Source organism: Ooceraea biroi, chromosome 10 (genome assembly GCF_003672135.1).
Source record: "Ooceraea biroi isolate clonal line C1 chromosome 10, Obir_v5.4, whole genome shotgun sequence".
NCBI classification, from domain to species: domain Eukaryota; kingdom Metazoa; phylum Arthropoda; class Insecta; order Hymenoptera; family Formicidae; genus Ooceraea; species Ooceraea biroi.
In genome coordinates this window covers 7176045-7196542 of record NC_039515.1, presented here as the reverse complement: position 1 = coordinate 7196542, position 20498 = coordinate 7176045, and the positions used below count along the sequence as shown (strand labels likewise).

The window sequence follows — 20498 nt, the reverse complement described above, 5'->3', positions numbered from 1 at the left end:
CTCTTCCGGAAATCAGAGATCAAAATGGGAAAGCCATGTTTTTCGAGAAGAGAGCCCACGGTAAATAAATCGGAGAAAGTTAACCGACTGGCCTGAATTTTTACTAAGCCTAGGCTCTCTGATGGAACGGACTGGAATGGGCCGTCAGTCGATTCTTGGCACAAGGCGAAGCGAGGCAGTTTTGAAGACGATTGTCTTGGTCAAAACAAACAAAAAAGTCAGTACATAGTGATTACACAGGCAGGCAAGAATACTTTACGGTACTTTCAGTTTGTATATCGTCGAGTATCAGGGTCATCGTTGCTCAGCTCAAATCAAGTCACCATCAGAAAGTGTACAGACCGTTTCTTTAATTCATAACTTGTCGGTATCGATCCGCGGAGAACGATTTGTCTCGTCGCCGGCACGCGTGCGGAAACGCTTGATAGTAGTGATTGGGGAACGATGAGAAGCGGCAATCGGAGCGAAGGACGGAGGAGGACCCGCTGACGGACAGGAGAGAACGCGCGAGTCCACTCCGCGTTCAAAGACTCGAGCGGTAAAGCCGCTGAAGTAGCTGCCGAACTATCCACCGTTCGTCGTAATCACGAATTACGATAACTAGTGATAACTATTAAGTCGAGGAATCGGTTGGAAAGGATGACAGCCCAGCAGCTTCCTAAGTATGAGCTTCTACCGAAGGAGAAGACGGCGGAGTTGTTGAAGGTGTTCAAGGGCGAGAGGACCGGATGGGTACTGGTCGGCCCGAAAAAATACTTCTTCCCGTACAGATATACGGAACAGGGCGCCGGATTTTATAATTTCAAGGCTCGGCCGGACGATACATGGGTTCTTTCTTATCCAAGATCAGGTGTGACGAGAAGTTGCGTACAAATAGTAATCTATTTCATTTCAACATTTCCAGTGCGATAGATATGCAATAGACAATTAAATTATAGGATTATCTACATTACTATCTTGCTACAAATAAAATTTAATTATAATATAATTAAATAATGCGGACAGAGAAATAAAGATCATGTGAAAATATTTAAATATATTTTTTAAAAATAAATCCTATATTTATTTTATTTATTTAAAATTAGGATATATTAAAAATATATCCTAATTTTATAACATTTTCTAATTAATGTCCCTCACTTATGACCTCTTGATTTTTGCATGATATTTAATTAATGTGCTAATAAAATAGCTTTTTAAATTATTTGTGTTAGTTATCCATTTATCATTTTGATAGTGATATCTTCATTAACACATGATAAGATAGCGTTATTTTTTTAGGTACAACTTGGACGCAAGAACTAGTTTGGCTGCTATCAAATAATTTGGACTTTGACACGGCGAAAAAGAATCTGCTTGCTGAGAGATTTCCCTTTCTCGAGTTAGTACAGCGGAAAATATGCTTGCACAAAAATAAACGCACTCGTGCATCCGGCACAAATTTCGCACAAGCGTATCGTATTTTAATTGCTCCGTTCCGTTTGGATGCAGCATCCGCAATAATTTTCATTAGATTGTTTACCGCACGTATTATGATGAACGAACTAGCTTGTGCGATGTCACATTACATCGCGTGACAATCGCCTATTACGTGTTGACAGTTATATAGCAGTAGATGGAAAATGCTGTAATTTATGTGCACATGCGTTCGCTTAAAAGTAGATATGTATGCGTGCGAAGGCCACTTGTTGAATAATGGTTTTCGCACGTTATACATATGTCTCTATATAATTATAGATATGTTTATTCATAATACATTCTAATTAAAACTGTGAAACGGGACGTCTCAAAAGATATTTATTTCTATATTAGAATAACTTGTTATAGAGTATATAGTGAGTAGCAAAATGTGTGCAATCTGCCAGCAGATTGGCAACAGATTACTGCAGGAGTTGATAGCAAATTGGCATCCGGTATGTCCGCGTTAGGATAGTGATCTGCCAGCGGAGCCTGCTAACAGACTCTGACGGCAGATTGGCGGCAGAAACCGAGCAGGATCTGTTAACATTTGACGGCAGATTGACGGCAGAAGCCGAACAGAACCTGCAGCTTTTGGCCATTCATATTCACGATATATTAAAGCACGTGCTTACTTTTAACACACTATAAATTGGCATTTTATATTACCATGTGTTAAAAGAACGCATTTGTTTGTTTGTTAAATTAAAGTACATTTGGCTTGATGTGTCTTTCTGACAGTTCGTTGCATAATCTCTCTTATTGTTAATTTATTCTAATCCGAAGTCCGAATTTTGCTTTCGAACTTCAGATTGCTCGTGGCGTGCGTGAACTACGTGGACGTTGTCCATGAGAGCCTCTGTGTCGCAAGTGCAAAAATTTTCAGAAAAATTAATATTATCGTGCCAAGGCGCGTATATTAACTTATATAATTGTTAGGCTAAATCTTAACATCGAGTAAGAACTCGACGCGTGCACCGCATAGCGGTGCGGAGCGAAAACACATATTCATAGCCGTGTAAATTTGAATACTGTCAAAAGCTGCAGATCCTGTTCGGTTTCTGCTGCCAATCTGCCGTTAGATTCCGCGCGAGCAGATCTTGCTCGGTTTCTGCTGCCAATCTGCCGTTAGATTCCGCGTGCGCAAATCTTGCTCGGTTTCTGTCGACAATCCGATTTCAAGCCATGTTTGCAGATTCTGCTCGGTTTCTGCCGCCAATCTGTTCTTAGATTTTGCGAGCAAGCTCTGTTACATTTCTGGCACCAATTTGTCGAATTAATCGTTAATAACGACTTCTGTATCAAATTTGCTGTCTTTTGGCTGGCAATAGTTGATAGAAGATAGTTGGCATCATCTGCTTTCGGCAGACTTGGCTATCCGGGTAAGCAAAATGTGTGCAATCTGCCAGCAGATTGGCAACAGATTACTGCAGGAGTTGATAGCAAATTGGCATCCGGTATGTCCGCGTTAGGATAGTGATCTGCCAGCGGAGCCTGCTAACAGACTCTGACAGCAGATTGGCGGCAGAAACCGAGCAGGATCTGTTAACATTTGACGGCAGATTGACGGCAGAAACCGAACAGAATCTGCAGCTTTTGGCCATTCATATTCACGATATATCAAAGCACGTGTTTACTTTTAACACACTATAAATTGGCATTTTATATTACCATGTGTTAAAAGAACGCATTTGTTTGTTTGTTAAATTAAAGTACATTTGGCTTGATGTGTCTTTCTGACAGTTCGTTGCATAATCTCTCTCTTATTGTTAATTTATTCTAATCTGAAGTCCGAATTTTGCTTTCGAACTTCAGATTGCTCGTGGCGTGCGTGAACTACGTGGACGCTGTCCATGGGAGCCTCTGTGCCGCAAGTGCAAACATTTTCAGAAAAATTAATATTATCGTGCCAAGGCGCGTATATTAACTTATATAACTGTTAGGCTAAATCTTAACATCGAGTAAGAACTCGACGCGTGCACCGCATAGCGGTGCGGAGCGAAGACACATATTCATAGCCGTGTAAATTTGAATACTGTCAAAAGCTGCAGATCCTGTTCGGTTTCTGCTGCCAATCTGCCGTTAGATTCCGCGCGCGCAGATCTTGCTCGGTTTCTGCTGCCAATCTGCCGTTAGATTCCGCGTGCGCAAATCTTGCTCGGTTTCTGTCGACAATCCGATTTCAAGCCATGTTTGCAGATTCTGCTCGGTTTCTGCCGCCAATCTGTTCTTAGATTTTGCGAGCAAGCTCTGTTACATTTCTGGCACCAATTTGTCGAATTAATCGTTAATAACGACTTCTGTATCAAATTTGCTGTCTTTTGGCTGGCAATAGTTGATAGAAGATAGTTGGCATCATCTGCTTTCGGCAGACTTGGCTATCCGGGTAAGCAAAATGTGTGCAATCTGCCAGCAGATTGGCAACAGATTACTGCAGAAGTTGATAGCAAATTGGCATCCGGTATGTCCGCGTTAGGATAGTGATCTGCCAGCGGAGCCTGCTAACAGACTCTGACAGCAGATTGGCGGCAGAAACCGAGCAGGATCTGTTAACATTTGACGGCAGATTGACGGCAGAAACCGAACAGAATCTGCAGCTTTTGGCCATTCATATTCACGATATATCAAAGCACGTGTTTACTTTTAACACACTATAAATTGGCATTTTATATTACCATTTGTTAAAAGAACGCATTTGTTTGTTTGTTAAATTAAAGTACATTTGGCTTGATGTGTCTTTCTGACAGTTCGTTGCATAATCTCTCTCTTATTGTTAATTTATTCTAATCTGAAGTCCGAATTTTGCTTTCGAACTTCAGATTGCTCGTGGCGTGCGTGAACTACGTGGACGCTGTCCATGGGAGCCTCTGTGCCGCAAGTGCAAACATTTTCAGAAAAATTAATATTATCGTGCCAAGGCGCGTATATTAACTTATATAACTGTTAGGCTAAATCTTAACATCGAGTAAGAACTCGACGCGTGCACCGCATAGCGGTGCGGAGCGAAGACACATATTCATAGCCGTGTAAATTTGAATACTGTCAAAAGCTGCAGATCCTGTTCGGTTTCTGCTGCCAATCTGCCGTTAGATTCCGCGCGCGCAGATCTTGCTCGGTTTCTGCTGCCAATCTGCCGTTAGATTCCGCGTGCGCAAATCTTGCTCGGTTTCTGTCGACAATCCGATTTCAAGCCATGTTTGCAGATTCTGCTCGGTTTCTGCCGCCAATCTGTTCTTAGATTTTGCGAGCAAGCTCTGTTACATTTCTGGCACCAATTTGTCGAATTAATCGTTAATAACGACTTCTGTATCAAATTTGCTGTCTTTTGGCTGGCAATAGTTGATAGAAGATAGTTGGCATCATCTGCTTTCGGCAGACTTGGCTATCCGGGTAAGCAAAATGTGTGCAATCTGCCAGCAGATTGGCAACAGATTACTGCAGAAGTTGATAGCAAATTGGCATCCGGTATGTCCGCGTTAGGATAGTGATCTGCCAGCGGAGCCTGCTAACAGACTCTGACAGCAGATTGGCGGCAGAAACCGAGCAGGATCTGTTAACATTTGACGGCAGATTGACGGCAGAAACCGAACAGAATCTGCAGCTTTTGGCCATTCATATTCACGATATATCAAAGCACGTGTTTACTTTTAACACACTATAAATTGGCATTTTATATTACCATGTGTTAAAAGAACGCATTTGTTTGTTTGTTAAATTAAAGTACATTTGGCTTGATGTGTCTTTCTGACAGTTCGTTGCATAATCTCTCTCTCTTATTGTTAATTTATTCTAATCTGAAGTCCGAATTTTGCTTTCGAACTTCAGATTGCTCGTGGCGTGCGTGAACTACGTGGACGCTGTCCATGGGAGCCTCTGTGCCGCAAGTGCAAACATTTTCAGAAAAATTAATATTATCGTGCCAAGGCGCGTATATTAACTTATATAACTGTTAGTCTAAATCTTAACATCGAGTAAGAACTCGACGCGTGCACCGCATAGCGGTGCGGAGCGAAAACACATATTCATAGCCGTGTAAATTTGAATACTGTCAAAAGCTGCAGATCCTGTTCGGTTTCTGCTGCCAATCTGCCGTTAGATTCCGCGCGGCAGATCTTGCTCGGTTTCTGCTGCCAATCTGCCGTTAGATTCCGCGTGCGCAAATCTTGCTCGGTTTCTGTCGACAATCCGATTTCAAGCCATGTTTGCAGATTCTGCTCGGTTTCTGCCGCCAATCTGTTCTTAGATTTTGCGAGCAAGCTCTGTTACATTTCTGGCACCAATTTGTCGAATTAATCGTTAATAACGACTTCTGTATCAAATTTGCTGTCTTTTGGCTGGCAATAGTTGATAGAAGATAGTTGGCATCATCTGCTTTCGGCAGACTTGGCTATCCGGGTAAGCAAAATGTGTGCAATCTGCCAGCAGATTGGCAACAGATTACTGCAGAGTTGATAGCAAATTGGCATCCGGTATGTCCGCGTTAGGATAGTGATCTGCCAGCGGAGCCTGCTAACAGACTCTGACAGCAGATTGGCGGCAGAAACCGAGCAGGATCTGTTAACATTTGACGGCAGATTGACGGCAGAAACCGAACAGAATCTGCAGCTTTTGGCCATTCATATTCACGATATATCAAAGCACGTGTTTACTTTTAACACACTATAAATTGGCATTTTATATTACCATGTGTTAAAAGAACGCATTTGTTTGTTTGTTAAATTAAAGTACATTTGGCTTGATGTGTCTTTCTGACAGTTCGTTGCATAATCTCTCTCTTATTGTTAATTTATTCTAATCTGAAGTCCGAATTTTGCTTTCGAACTTCAGATTGCTCGTGGCGTGCGTGAACTACGTGGACGCTGTCCATGGGAGCCTCTGTGCCGCAAGTGCAAACATTTTCAGAAAAATTAATATTATCGTGCCAAGGCGCGTATATTAACTTATATAACTGTTAGGCTAAATCTTAACATCGAGTAAGAACTCGACGCGTGCACCGCATAGCGGTGCGGAGCGAAGACACATATTCATAGCCGTGTAAATTTGAATACTGTCAAAAGCTGCAGATCCTGTTCGGTTTCTGCTGCCAATCTGCCGTTAGATTCCGCGCGCGCAGATCTTGCTCGGTTTCTGCTGCCAATCTGCCGTTAGATTCCGCGTGCGCAAATCTTGCTCGGTTTCTGTCGACAATCCGATTTCAAGCCATGTTTGCAGATTCTGCTCGGTTTCTGCCGCCAATCTGTTCTTAGATTTTGCGAGCAAGCTCTGTTACATTTCTGGCACCAATTTGTCGAATTAATCGTTAATAACGACTTCTGTATCAAATTTGCTGTCTTTTGGCTGGCAATAGTTGATAGAAGATAGTTGGCATCATCTGCTTTCGGCAGACTTGGCTATCCGGGTAAGCAAAATGTGTGCAATCTGCCAGCAGATTGGCAACAGATTACTGCAGAGTTGATAGCAAATTGGCATCCGGTATGTCCGCGTTAGGATAGTGATCTGCCAGCGGAGCCTGCTAACAGACTCTGACAGCAGATTGGCGGCAGAAACCGAGCAGGATCTGTTAACATTTGACGGCAGATTGACGGCAGAAACCGAACAGAATCTGCAGCTTTTGGCCATTCATATTCACGATATATCAAAGCACGTGTTTACTTTTAACACACTATAAATTGGCATTTTATATTACCATTGTTAAAAGAACGCATTTGTTTGTTTGTTAAATTAAAGTACATTTGGCTTGATGTGTCTTTCTGACAGTTCGTTGCATAATCTCTCTCTTATTGTTAATTTATTCTAATCTGAAGTCCGAATTTTGCTTTCGAACTTCAGATTGCTCGTGGCGTGCGTGAACTACGTGGACGCTGTCCATGGGAGCCTCTGTGCCGCAAGTGCAAACATTTTCAGAAAAATTAATATTATCGTGCCAAGGCGCGTATATTAACTTATATAACTGTTAGGCTAAATCTTAACATCGAGTAAGAACTCGACGCGTGCACCGCATAGCGGTGCGGAGCGAAGACACATATTCATAGCCGTGTAAATTTGAATACTGTCAAAAGCTGCAGATCCTGTTCGGTTTCTGCTGCCAATCTGCCGTTAGATTCCGCGCGCGCAGATCTTGCTCGGTTTCTGCTGCCAATCTGCCGTTAGATTCCGCGTGCGCAAATCTTGCTCGGTTTCTGTCGACAATCCGATTTCAAGCCATGTTTGCAGATTCTGCTCGGTTTCTGCCGCCAATCTGTTCTTAGATTTTGCGAGCAAGCTCTGTTACATTTCTGGCACCAATTTGTCGAATTAATCGTTAATAACGACTTCTGTATCAAATTTGCTGTCTTTTGGCTGGCAATAGTTGATAGAAGATAGTTGGCATCATCTGCTTTCGGCAGACTTGGCTATCCGGGTAAGCAAAATGTGTGCAATCTGCCAGCAGATTGGCAACAGATTACTGCAGAAGTTGATAGCAAATTGGCATCCGGTATGTCCGCGTTAGGATAGTGATCTGCCAGCGGAGCCTGCTAACAGACTCTGACAGCAGATTGGCGGCAGAAACCGAGCAGGATCTGTTAACATTTGACGGCAGATTGACGGCAGAAACCGAACAGAATCTGCAGCTTTTGGCCATTCATATTCACGATATATCAAAGCACGTGTTTACTTTTAACACACTATAAATTGGCATTTTATATTACCATTGTTAAAAGAACGCATTTGTTTGTTTGTTAAATTAAAGTACATTTGGCTTGATGTGTCTTTCTGACAGTTCGTTGCATAATCTCTCTCTTATTGTTAATTTATTCTAATCTGAAGTCCGAATTTTGCTTTCGAACTTCAGATTGCTCGTGGCGTGCGTGAACTACGTGGACGCTGTCCATGGGAGCCTCTGTGCCGCAAGTGCAAACATTTTCAGAAAAATTAATATTATCGTGCCAAGGCGCGTATATTAACTTATATAACTGTTAGGCTAAATCTTAACATCGAGTAAGAACTCGACGCGTGCACCGCATAGCGGTGCGGAGCGAAACACATATTCATAGCCGTGTAAATTTGAATACTGTCAAAAGCTGCAGATCCTGTTCGGTTTCTGCTGCCAATCTGCCGTTAGATTCCGCGCGCGCAGATCTTGCTCGGTTTCTGCTGCCAATCTGCCGTTAGATTCCGCGTGCGCAAATCTTGCTCGGTTTCTGTCGACAATCCGATTTCAAGCCATGTTTGCAGATTCTGCTCGGTTTCTGCCGCCAATCTGTTCTTAGATTTTGCGAGCAAGCTCTGTTACATTTCTGGCACCAATTTGTCGAATTAATCGTTAATAACGACTTCTGTATCAAATTTGCTGTCTTTTGGCTGGCAATAGTTGATAGAAGATAGTTGGCATCATCTGCTTTCGGCAGACTTGGCTATCCGGGTAAGCAAAATGTGTGCAATCTGCCAGCAGATTGGCAACAGATTACTGCAGAAGTTGATAGCAAATTGGCATCCGGTATGTCCGCGTTAGGATAGTGATCTGCCAGCGGAGCCTGCTAACAGACTCTGACAGCAGATTGGCGGCAGAAACCGAGCAGGATCTGTTAACATTTGACGGCAGATTGACGGCAGAAACCGAACAGAATCTGCAGCTTTTGGCCATTCATATTCACGATATATCAAAGCACGTGTTTACTTTTAACACACTATAAATTGGCATTTTATATTACCATGTGTTAAAAGAACGCATTTGTTTGTTTGTTAAATTAAAGTACATTTGGCTTGATGTGTCTTTCTGACAGTTCGTTGCATAATCTCTCTCTCTTATTGTTAATTTATTCTAATCTGAAGTCCGAATTTTGCTTTCGAACTTCAGATTGCTCGTGGCGTGCGTGAACTACGTGGACGCTGTCCATGGGAGCCTCTGTGCCGCAAGTGCAAACATTTTCAGAAAAATTAATATTATCGTGCCAAGGCGCGTATATTAACTTATATAACTGTTAGTCTAAATCTTAACATCGAGTAAGAACTCGACGCGTGCACCGCATAGCGGTGCGGAGCGAAAACACATATTCATAGCCGTGTAAATTTGAATACTGTCAAAAGCTGCAGATCCTGTTCGGTTTCTGCTGCCAATCTGCCGTTAGATTCCGCGCGAGCAGATCTTGCTCGGTTTCTGCTGCCAATCTGCCGTTAGATTCCGCGTGCGCAAGTCTTGCTCGGTTTCTGTCGACAATCCGATTTCAAGCCATGTTTGCAGATTCTGCTCGGTTTCTGCCGCCAATCTGTTCTTAGATTTTGCGAGCAAGCTCTGTTACATTTCTGGCACCAATTTGTCGAATTAATCGTTAATAACGACTTCTGTATCAAATTTGCTGTCTTTTGGCTGGCAATAGTTGATAGAAGATAGTTGGCATCATCTGCTTTCGGCAGACTTGGCTATCCGGGTAAGCAAAATGTGTGCAATCTGCCAGCAGATTGGCAACAGATTACTGCAGGAGTTGATAGCAAATTGGCATCCGGTATGTCCGCGTTAGGATAGTGATCTGCCAGCGGAGCCTGCTAACAGACTCTGACAGCAGATTGGCGGCAGAAACCGAGCAGGATCTGTTAACATTTGACGGCAGATTGACGGCAGAAACCGAACAGAATCTGCAGCTTTTGGCCATTCATATTCACGATATATCAAAGCACGTGTTTACTTTTAACACACTATAAATTGGCATTTTATATTACCATGTGTTAAAAGAACGCATTTGTTTGTTTGTTAAATTAAAGTACATTTGGCTTGATGTGTCTTTCTGACAGTTCGTTGCATAATCTCTCTCTTATTGTTAATTTATTCTAATCTGAAGTCCGAATTTTGCTTTCGAACTTCAGATTGCTCGTGGCGTGCGTGAACTACGTGGACGCTGTCCATGGGAGCCTCTGTGCCGCAAGTGCAAACATTTTCAGAAAAATTAATATTATCGTGCCAAGGCGCGTATATTAACTTATATAACTGTTAGTCTAAATCTTAACATCGAGTAAGAACTCGACGCGTGCACCGCATAGCGGTGCGGAGCGAAAACACATATCCATAGCCGTGTAAATTTGAATACTGTCAAAAGCTGCAGATCCTGTTCGGTTTCTGCTGCCAATCTGCCGTTAGATTCCGCGTGCGCAAATCTTGCTCGGTTTCTGTCGACAATCCGACTTCAAGCCATGTTTGCAGATTCTGCTCGTTTCTGCCGCCAATCTGTTCTTAGATTTTGCGAGCAAGCTCTGTTACATTTCTGGCACCAATTTGTCGAAGTAATCGTTAATAACAACTTCTGTATCAAATTTGTTGTCTTTTGGCTGGCAATAGTTGATAGCAGATAGTTGGCATCATCTGCTTTCGGCAGACTTGGCTATCTGGGTAGTTATGTATTTTAATTAAAATTTTTAGATATCGTAGATGCTCCCGCGATGTCTTCTTTTTTTTATCTTGTTAAGATGCGTAATAGATATTTAGACATATTCTCTCCCTGCAACTCTCCAGATTCAGCATGTACAATCATCCTGAAGTGACGCAGGAATTTGTGGAGATGAACAAAGGTGACGAGAAAAAGCAGCATCTATGCCGAGAGTTGGGCAAGCCCGGTTATGAGGTCATCGCCTCGATATCGTCACCCAGATTCATCAAAAGCCACTTTCCCTTTAGCATGCTACCTGGAATTTTGGACGTTGGTTGTAAGGTAATAGAAGAAAATTGCAGAAACACACCGGCAAGTTCCGGTCTTGTCATCTGACTTCATAGCGCTTTTCCCAAAGATCGTCTACGTGGCACGCAATCCAAAGGACGTCGCGGTCTCCTGGTATCACCTAAACCGAGCGATTAAGACGCAAGAGTACATTGGCGACTTCGTTACCTTCTGGAATTACTTTCGGAATGATCTCAGTAAGTAGAAAAATAAATAGAAATCACATACGATCTTTGCATTTCATTCTAAAGAGATATCTGTTATATCAAAAGTATAATTATAATAAATAATATAAATAGATTAGATACTTAAAATTCCAAGATGCGTGAGTTTTGTGTTTAATGACAGGTTGAATGACAAATATAATTTGAATAATCTGAATCATAATTATAATTTTATCAGAGATTGCAAAAACGCACGTGCTGTCTTCTGCTTAATCGTAAATAGTAATATCGTGCTTATAATCCTTCAACAAAACAACTTTTCGAATATCTATCGATTATTTAAAACAAATTGTGGTAGGAAAAGGAATATATTCTGAAAAAATCTGAATTCACAGGATAAATGTTTGCAATCATTCAAGCGAGGCAAGTAAAAGGTTGCGAGTGTATAATTTCAATTCTCACGCGATGTATGTCATACATCGCTATTCATATTTCTAATAGCGACAAGAGTTTGCATTCGTCTTGTATTTTTCGCTCTTTTTCTGGTCGAAATCTCTCTTAATAAATCTAATAAGAATTTTGAATTATTTTTTCAAGCACCTTGGAGCCCGTACTGGGCTCATTTGAAAGAGGCTTGGGCGCTTAAGGACCATCCAAATCTACTGTTCATGTTTTACGAAGAAATGATGCAAGTAAGCATTATTAACGCAATATATTAAATAAATCACATTCATGAAATTATTTCTTTTTCTTTATTCTTAAATGGATGCCGGATGTCGCATTGTAAACTACTTTACTTTCTTTTTTCTCGTCATACTTTAGCTATTGTACAAGATTTTTAAAATTCTCAAGAAGTTTTGTTATTAGTAAAGCAATTAGTAATCAATGATAGAATATTTTTCTGCGTCTTTGTCTTCTTATCTGCATGAGACGTTAATAAAGAAAAAAAAACGTTAAATAATTTACAGGATTTCCCAAAAGCAATCAAGAAAGTAGCAAAGTTGCTAGGTAAAACTTACACCGACGAGCAGATAGATAAAGTGGTCGATTTTTTAAACATCAAAAATTTCCGCAACAATCCAATGGTCAACAGTTCCGAATTGAAGGATTGCAACGTTATACTGGCTGATAATTTTGTCAGAAAGGGCGGTAGCGGAGGATGGAGGGACATGTTCACGCCGGAGATGGATGCTGAGGCAGACAAGTGGATCGAGGAGAATCTCCGAGACACCGATCTGCGTTTTCCGTTCTTCAACAACAATATAGACAAGAGGAATTGAAGAATCGTCGAAAAGATCTTAATCGGATATCTGAATCTAGAATAAAATACTATCGTTTAATTTTACAAGTATATTTAAATTTGAAGGGGATGTAAGGTATATTTAAGGATAATGCTAGAGATAATTCGATTCATAAATCACTTAGGATAATTAAATAATCTTATAAACATATATATGTTATATAAGAGCAATATAAATGATTAATACAAGTAATAAACATTTGCTACAGATGGCTTAGTTAAATCATGATTTTATCATTTCGTTACGAAGTCATTTCTAAATTTTATTTGATCTCTTGATATGCTGCGCGAAATCTGGCAACTTGTATGATGCTTTGAACAGAAATGAGATAAAAAGAAATCATATATAAAATGGAGACGTACATATATGCTGCTACTGTATAAAATATTTATTCTCCAGAAGTCGCATGTGTGACTTAAGGATTACAAATATATCTCTCGTCATTGAACGATCGCGTTCTGTTCGAGTCGCAAACAAAAACTGCATAGAACAAAGTGACATTTTTGATTTTACGATTGAATCGAAAAATTCGCACTTGAAAGATCGAGCAGAAAGCTCGGGTAAAACACGCTTTTTCGATCTATAATACATAAAATCTGCTTTAAATGTGAAGCATAAAATGGACCTTACGAATATTCACGCTTTGTACATTTCTTTTTTTGCTGAGAGTCTTTATGTAGCGATCATTGTTTCTTCAAACTTATCACGTTTAGTCATCGAGTCAGAATTCAAGAAATTTGTGAAACTCAAAAAACTAAGTCAAGATTATTCGAGTTTGTTAGATACATTATGGAGTAACCTAATTGGATATTAAATAACAAAAATTTGTTTACTTCTAGAGATTTACGATAATCCGTAGAGCTTCAGTGTTCTATCCATACTGGTGGAGGCAATGTATTGCGCGTGCTTTCCAAAGCGAACACCGGTGGCTGCCGCCGTGTGATCGTTCAAGACTTTCAGTTCTTGCCATTGTTTACAGAGATATACCCTGAAAAAGATAATGTAGGCAGTATAATTTTAAATCAACATACATCATTAAGTTATGATCATCATAAATTCGAAACCCGTTTTCTAAAACAATTTTAAAAAAGTTTTCGATCATAATCATAATCAAATAATACTAAAATTTTATGTAAAATATTTTACATGTCCGCCTATCACTAAAAGATTAATTTTTTAACGACCTCCACTTTTTCTAAATTTATAACTACTTAATTATCGTCGTTATTATGTAGTAATGATTGTTAAGTTAATAAAATTTAATATTCTACCTGACATCCGTTCCGGCCACGGCCAGATATGTGCCGCTTTGGTCAAAGCAAATGTCCTTGACTTCGTAACCCTCCTCCAACTGCAGTGTCTTGAAGTTCTTCAGCTTGCGCAAGTCCCAAAGTTTGACGCACGAGTCCTCCGCAGCCGTTGCCAGGTAGTATCCATTTTCGGAGAAGCTGATAGCCGTGATCGGACCAGTGTGACCTGGGAAGTTTGCCACGTTCGACTGCTCCTTCAGATCCCAGATTTTCACTTGTGAATCTGCCGTGCCAGTACCAAAGATCAGGCCGTCAGGATGGAATTGTGCCGTGGTCAACGGTTGCCCCACTTGTCCGGCCACCTTAAACAATTCGAGCACGTACATCTTTTATCGCATCTTTATACAGAAATAAATTAAAGCACAGAAATTAATTTGCTCCTGCCTAGAATAGTTTTTGTAGACTTAGCGCAGCTTTTTGATGTAATATAAGGGTACACCGGATTCGTTTGAAACGTACTTTAGTTAGCAATCTGCCAGTGCGTATGTCCGAGAAAGCCCAGTGTTGGTCCAGAGACGAGCTCAGTAGATAATCGCCGGTCGGGTGCAGGGATAATCCGGTGACCGGAGCGTCGTGAGCCTTGAGCAGCAAAGTCGTCTGGCTGGTACCGACGTTCCACACGCGAATCGTCGTATCAGGTGACGCGGTCATCACTACGTCTTCTTCCGGATGGTAAATGACTCGCGTAACCTGGAAAAGATCAAGGAAAATTCTCAATGTTACAAAGAAGCAGTGAAAAGAAATAATCAAGACAATTCCGCACCTTTTTCGTGTGTCCTTTCAGAATAGCAACCACTTGCTCGGTATCTTTGTTAAACACAGTGGCATTCTTGTCAGCGCCACCCGTTAGAATCTTGCTGGTGTCACCACTGTGAATATCGAGCGCGAGGATTCCGGGCACGCTGGCAGAGTGAAGTCCCTGGAACCACACGTAAATATTTAATAGCAACTTAATTCGATAAATTTTTAATTAAAAAAATACAACAAATAAAGGAGATGCTAACAGGATGAGACGCAAGAGTCTGGAACGACCGAATGTTGTCCTGCGGCATCAGATCCTCCGGCACTGATCGTCCACGTCGCTTTCGTTCCTGAGTGAGAACGGTCGCGCGCTCCTGAAGCTTCTGAATCACATCCTCGGTAATACCGGCTTGTTCCATCGGTTGAGCGGCAGTGCCGCCGGCCTCCACTGCCACAGCCTGAGGAAGAGGGAAGCGCGAGTCATTTGCCAGTACAATTAAAATTGCAGAACGTACGTACATAATTTGTAACATATAGAAATATTTTGATACACAGAACAACGATAACGTACTGGCTGTGGAATTGCAGTCGGCTGAACAATTCCAGCCTGTGGTTTGAGAGTGGCCAAAGCTTCCCTGGCAGCGGTAACTTCCTTAGTCAATCTAGCGATCACGCGACAAGCTGCATCGTGCTGATACAAAGCGTGGGACAGCTCCTGTCTGGCGGCCTGAAGCTGCTGTCGCAACGTAAACGTGTGTAACATAACGGCGTCCCATTCGTCTTGCAGATTTTTCAATATCGCAGGAATAGAAGTTGCGCTAGGCGGTTTCGGCTTGACAATTGGACTCGCTATAAAAAAAAACAATTGTTGAGTATATCAATGATCCTATAAGCATATCTGTATGTATGTATGTGTATATACATACAAGTATGAAAGAAATAAGATTAAAAAATACCTTTGACATCAATGAGCTGTTCAACAGTGAGCTCCTTGCCGTTGATAGGATCCACTCCATTCTCAGTCACATACTTCTCGATAAGTCGTTTCTCGAATATCGAGCCTGAGACAGGTGATATAACTGGGTGCTCCGGCACCTCATTGGAAACTATAAATTAATATTTTTAACTTAGATTTAATATTAATGATAACAACTGTTAATAATCTTTTCCAACTCTTTGAATTAGCTTCATTTACATTGAGATTTCGATATATTGACTATAAATCTTTTCGAATAGTTGAAACAATATGCAGCAATAATTGATACAAATATATCAAATAAATGTTATTTAAAATGGTTATATTCCGCGCGATGAATTTAACTGTATGCTTTATGAAATTCTCTCTTTACAACGACTTGTCATATTTTATCATATTAATTAAAGTTTGTCAGCAATGTAGTTTTATATTATAGGTTATGTCCGCCGACTCTACCGGCGTGGAACTTCGCGTTTCCCAGCGCTATGTCGATCTCTTAGTTAAGTTATTGTCGTCGTGCAAATTTACAGATTACGGACAGAGATTAAAAGGGAAACCGACTTTTTCATAAATCGTTTTGCACGTTTGCGAATACTCACTTGCACAGCACAGCGCCATTTTCCACGCCTACAACGCCGGACGACGCGCGCTTATTACTGCTCGTCAGTCTCGCCAGATGGGCCGCCGCGCATGCGCGAAAACAGCGGTCCTTTGGCAAGACTGCTCCGTCGATTATCGTTTCTCATCTCGATTAATCTCGAGACGCGCGTCGCGGCGCGTCGTTCGTAAATTGTCAAAGTGTTGCTGTGAAAAAGCATCGAGCGCATCAAATGCAGCAATTTCATCCGCAGCAAAACAACACAAGAATTACAGAAGATTACGAATGAAAATATTTCAGAAATCGAGATTACATAAAATGTCAGAGTTTTAGGCCGACTTTCATGAACGCCGTGCGATGCTTTTTTACTCCTTATGCTCGATAAAATATATATTGACCTCATAAATCATTCGAAAAAGAGTACAATGGAGAGAGTTTTGAAGATAGGACGGAAGTGGCGAAAATGTAACTAGACAAATAGACCCGGGCATCTAATCACGTAACTTTTCCCCTAGTATGGAAAATGAAAAATGAAAATTTCGCGTGAACTTTTGCGTTATGATTTGCTGCTGAGATGAAGAAATTTTCATTTTTCATTTTCCATCCTAGGGGAAAAGTTACGTGATAGATGCCCCGATAATAAGCGCAATTTTCACGAGAAAAAAAGCAAAGCGATCTAGTTAGTCGGAAGCGGCGGTTTCCGCTTCCTACGCCGAAATCGAGTGTCGAACATGGCGTCTACTGCGGCTGTCAGCTATCTTCTCGCGATCGCGCTCGCGCTTACCATCGCTCTCGCTCCTCTCGCGAGTTTTGCGAGTCCTTACTATGCATCCGCGAGAGTCGAGGTAAGGCGGTTTCGCATTTACGTTAAATTTCTTGCACCCTCCCGCGGCAATCATTCAACGGAAAATTCACGTTCACGCAGCTGATTCCTGCGTTCTCGTAATCGCGACACGATCATTATTGCGTGACAAGCGCCTATCGTTTGAACGAAATCTTACGAGCCTAGTCATCGCATTTGTGTCTCGCGTCGATCGTCACGTTACGATAATGCTAACGTTTTTCTTCGTACATTTTCAGAGCTGCAAGGGTTGCTCGCTTAACCGGCTGCCAGACGTCAAACAGTTCATATTCGAGGACTTGCCGCAATAGTATCCTTTATGCCGAGGTATTAGTGTGGTAGAGGAAAGTCCCCGATTAAGAGATACCATATCGATGTTGCCGAATGTAAGGAAATCCATAGGCAGAATTTACAAATGTAATACGTTATCTTGAAGAGAATTTGATAAGCTTTAGGTTGGTGAAATGAAAAATCGAATTTAAATATTATTTTTTCTGAAAATTAAACAAATTTGAAAAAAGAGCTTTACGCGGGATCGAGAAAGTGTGCTCCTAATATAAGATACCTCGAGAAATCGGTGTTAAAAGTGCAAAATACATCAGTATTGCAATTAAAAAACTTTATTAGATATTTTTATAAAAATACTGCTGCCACAGCCTTCGCCAAATCTTCACGATTCCACTGTCGACGCTTCCTCGTTTCTCTAACCTCCATAGTCAGATTCTATAAAAATTAAATACACAAAAATTCGTAATATAAATTCGTATTAACTTTTCTTTAACCTTAACGTAGTATTTTCTTTCTTTTTATTACACTACATAATCTTCATATTCGAGCAATAATTATCTCATATTAAGAGGACCCTGAATATCTCATTATACGAGCCACGCGCCTAGCGGTTTCGCGATCATGAAATCTAACTTCTACAATTAAGCAATTCAACAAATCGCGTATTTTCCTGTTACTACGATTCTACTCTATCATTGCACACTGAATTTATTGCCAACCATTTCTTTATTATGTAATAAACAAGGTTTCAAGACTTACCTCAAGTTCCTTTGACATGTTCACAATTTCACAAACCTTTTCTTGCAAAAGCTAAACGCAATAACGAACAATGAATTTTTCACTAAATACATTTTACATCAAGAGTAATAAGTTTATGGTGGAATTAACAGATAGTGCTCACTAGTTTAGCAGAAACTCCATTATCTCGTATTAGGAGCATATCTCATGATAGGGGATTCTCCTCTAATATATATTTTTCACTGAACATTTTATTATTATTTGTTACATACATAACATAAAGTCATGCAAGAACATAAAATACGTAAAATATTAATGTGGAAGAACTATTTGTCTTTTATATAAAAGTACCTTATTTTTTATGCCGTATAAATGTTTATTCTGTATATAATACATAGTTTATTTAATTTGATTTATTAATTATAAGCAAAATTCGTTATTAATTATCGCGCGTTTCTGGCACTTGTCAATTCTTATTAAAATCAGATAAGTTACTTTTTTAAAAACCTGTTTATATCAAAGCATAAATAAATGAATATAAATATTAAAAAAAGCAAGAACAAAATCTCCTTTCAAACCGTTATTTGTTGTGTCGTATTTCGAATAATGTAAAGAGTTTCCTTAATGTGTGACCAGCGACAACGTTGAATTTAAACATATCCAAGGTGCAGTACCAGAACTCGTGCTGTTTAATGACCATGAAGAGGTACGTCAATTAAAGTAGCTCATATAATCAAGTATGACATATTACCATTAACGTTTTCCGCTACTACCGCAGGAAATCGAGCGACTGGTGCTCTCTAGCTTGACTCGGCAAGAGTGCAACGAGCTGCTAGTCTCCAAAGGCTTCAGCAAAAAGTCCAAAGACAATAAAGACGAGATGTAGATCCACCAATGGTTCGGTCACGCTCGTCCTAAGGAACAAATTAACCTGGTCGCAACTGGTCACAAATAATAATTGTTAGGGAGGGGACTTATTCCTCTGAAGAGTCGTTCTCGATCGTAAAAATCGTTAAGTTGAATTCTGATTCTTTATCTCTTTGTCTTATTACTTGTACTTAATAACAGTTTTCCCTAAAACTAACTAGGTAAACGCACACGTTGTGGATATCCAAAGCGCAGAAGTCACGTCCGACAGTATTTCCAATGTAAACTGCACGCGTCGCACGAAGTAACGATCGTTTTCAGGATACTTCTATTACGCACAAGTTATTCTCTTTCGTCGATTGCTATTATTTCTTTGATGCAATTGGTGAGGAGAGAAGCTGCATACCTCCCCCCCCCCGTGAGCTGCAATCTGTGATAACGACACTAGATCGACGGTACGATGGATTTTTACGTTACAGCATGTAATCCGTTGCTTCTAATTCTTTAATTCTCCCGCGCGCGACAGAGTTTCGTCGTATCAAAACAAGATCAAAATAATTGTATGAACTTACGAATGTGTACTACCAGATGTACCATTACAGTTAATAATGTTAGATTAAATGCATAATATATTAAATAACTTTAAGGAGATGTCCAAAGCGCGTGTTTCTGCAGGTAGTCTCGCGATTGCACGTAGCGTTCTCTTCCGATTAAACTTCAGTAGAATTTCAGAGCAGATCGGTGCGCGATTAATTAAGGGGGGAGCCTGCTTTAGAACGCTGAAAATAAGGTATAATTTTACGAATTGTTTTGGAGAAACTACAGCGGATCATTATAAAACTTTGATGCATTTATTAGTACATGTTTAAAGATAAAAAAATTATTTTTTGATTTGAATATATCGCCTGTAGAGGTCGTCCTGGAGGCATCTTGGTGCAGCCGGCATTGCAAATTGGTGAGCATTCTCCTGCCTCCAAATTTCATCCAAACTGAAAAATTGAAATATTTTCTCGTTATTTATGAATTCCCATCGTCGATGAACCTTTAATATTCATAAAAACATTAAGTTAAACAATTACTTTTGCATGAAAAAGTTCAACAACTTTGCCTAAAAATCGTACTTTTGTGTTCTAAGCTCCACCTTTTTGGCACTTTTCAACTTTTTTCTTCTCTCTTTGGTTCATCGACGATGGGAATTCATAAATAACGAGAAAATATTTCAATTTTTCAGTTTAGACGAAATTTGGAGGCAGGAGAATGCTCAGCAATTTGCAATGCCGGCGACGCGGCTGCACTAAGATTTCTCCAGGACGACCTCTACAAGCGATATATTCAAATCAAGAAATAATTTTTTTTATCTTTAAACATGTACTAATAAATGCATCAAAGTTTTATAATGATCCGCTGTATAGTTTCTCCAAAACAATTCGTAAAATATACCTTATTTTCAGCGTTCTAAAGCAGGCTCCCCCCTTAAGGGCATGCTGGAGTTGCTAGTGAACTATTTTTTCACTATAGCGATGGTAATTG

At 40.3% G+C, this 20498-nt stretch overlaps 3 protein-coding genes across 5 annotated transcripts; 2 read left to right on the top strand and 1 right to left on the bottom strand.

The window, feature by feature from the left end:
- Positions 1 to 173: 173 nt before the first annotated feature.
- LOC105287043 (sulfotransferase 1C4) lies at positions 174 to 12829 on the top strand. 2 transcript variants are annotated; one of them, XM_026973508.1, is made up of 6 exons: positions 174 to 862; positions 1282 to 1381; positions 10943 to 11138; positions 11215 to 11341; positions 11906 to 12000; positions 12277 to 12829. In XM_026973508.1, the coding sequence occupies exons 1-6, from the start codon at positions 640 to 642 to the stop codon at positions 12586 to 12588; spliced, it is 1053 nt and encodes a 350-aa protein (XP_026829309.1). In that variant the 5' UTR covers positions 174 to 639; the 3' UTR covers positions 12589 to 12829. The 2 variants fall into 2 exon arrangements, with proteins under 2 accessions (XP_026829309.1, XP_026829310.1); XM_026973509.1 differs by having other exon boundaries at positions 185 to 850.
- A 145-nt stretch (positions 12830 to 12974) lies between these two features.
- On the bottom strand, positions 12975 to 16339 carry LOC105287042 (pre-mRNA-processing factor 19). The gene is made up of 8 exons (XM_011352428.3): positions 16236 to 16339; positions 15617 to 15766; positions 15232 to 15509; positions 14924 to 15118; positions 14683 to 14838; positions 14379 to 14609; positions 13881 to 14221; positions 12975 to 13597 (listed from the first exon to the last, which is right to left on the bottom strand). Exons 1-8 carry the CDS (start codon positions 16252 to 16254, stop codon positions 13453 to 13455), a joined length of 1515 nt encoding a protein of 504 aa, XP_011350730.3. The 5' UTR covers positions 16255 to 16339; the 3' UTR covers positions 12975 to 13452.
- Positions 16340 to 16824: 485 nt separating this feature from the next.
- On the top strand, positions 16825 to 19619 carry LOC105287040 (selenoprotein M). 2 transcript variants are annotated; one of them, XR_895384.3, is made up of 5 exons: positions 16825 to 17079; positions 17315 to 17385; positions 18738 to 18807; positions 18880 to 19112; positions 19190 to 19619. XR_895384.3 is itself a non-coding variant. In XM_011352427.3 (4 exons), exons 1-4 carry the CDS (start codon positions 16966 to 16968, stop codon positions 18985 to 18987), a joined length of 363 nt encoding a protein of 120 aa, XP_011350729.1. In that variant the 5' UTR covers positions 16825 to 16965; the 3' UTR covers positions 18988 to 19619. The 2 variants fall into 2 exon arrangements, 1 of the variants encoding a protein (XP_011350729.1); XM_011352427.3 differs by having other exon boundaries at positions 18880 to 19619.
- The last annotated feature ends 879 nt before the right edge of the window (positions 19620 to 20498 follow it).

Coding starts and splice junctions, on each gene's coding strand:
- LOC105287043 (XM_026973508.1), top strand. CDS start 640: ATGACAGCCCAGCAGCTTCCTAAGTATGAGCTTCTACCGAAGGAGAAG. Junction 863..1,281: donor AAGATCAGGTGTGACGAGAA/GTTGCGTACAAA, acceptor TTATTTTTTTAG/GTACAACTTGGACGCAAGAA. Junction 11,139..11,214: donor TTTTGGACGTTGGTTGTAAG/GTAATAGAAGAA, acceptor CTTTTCCCAAAG/ATCGTCTACGTGGCACGCAA.
- LOC105287042 (XM_011352428.3), bottom strand. Junction 15,119..15,231: donor CGACTGCAATTCCACAGCCA/GTACGTTATCGT, acceptor CCTCTTCCTCAG/GCTGTGGCAGTGGAGGCCGG. Junction 14,839..14,923: donor AGACTCTTGCGTCTCATCCT/GTTAGCATCTCC, acceptor GTGTGGTTCCAG/GGACTTCACTCTGCCAGCGT.
- LOC105287040 (XM_011352427.3), top strand. CDS start 16,966: ATGGCGTCTACTGCGGCTGTCAGCTATCTTCTCGCGATCGCGCTCGCG. Junction 17,080..17,314: donor ATGCATCCGCGAGAGTCGAG/GTAAGGCGGTTT, acceptor GTACATTTTCAG/AGCTGCAAGGGTTGCTCGCT. Junction 17,386..18,737: donor TTCGAGGACTTGCCGCAATA/GTATCCTTTATG, acceptor ATGTGTGACCAG/CGACAACGTTGAATTTAAAC.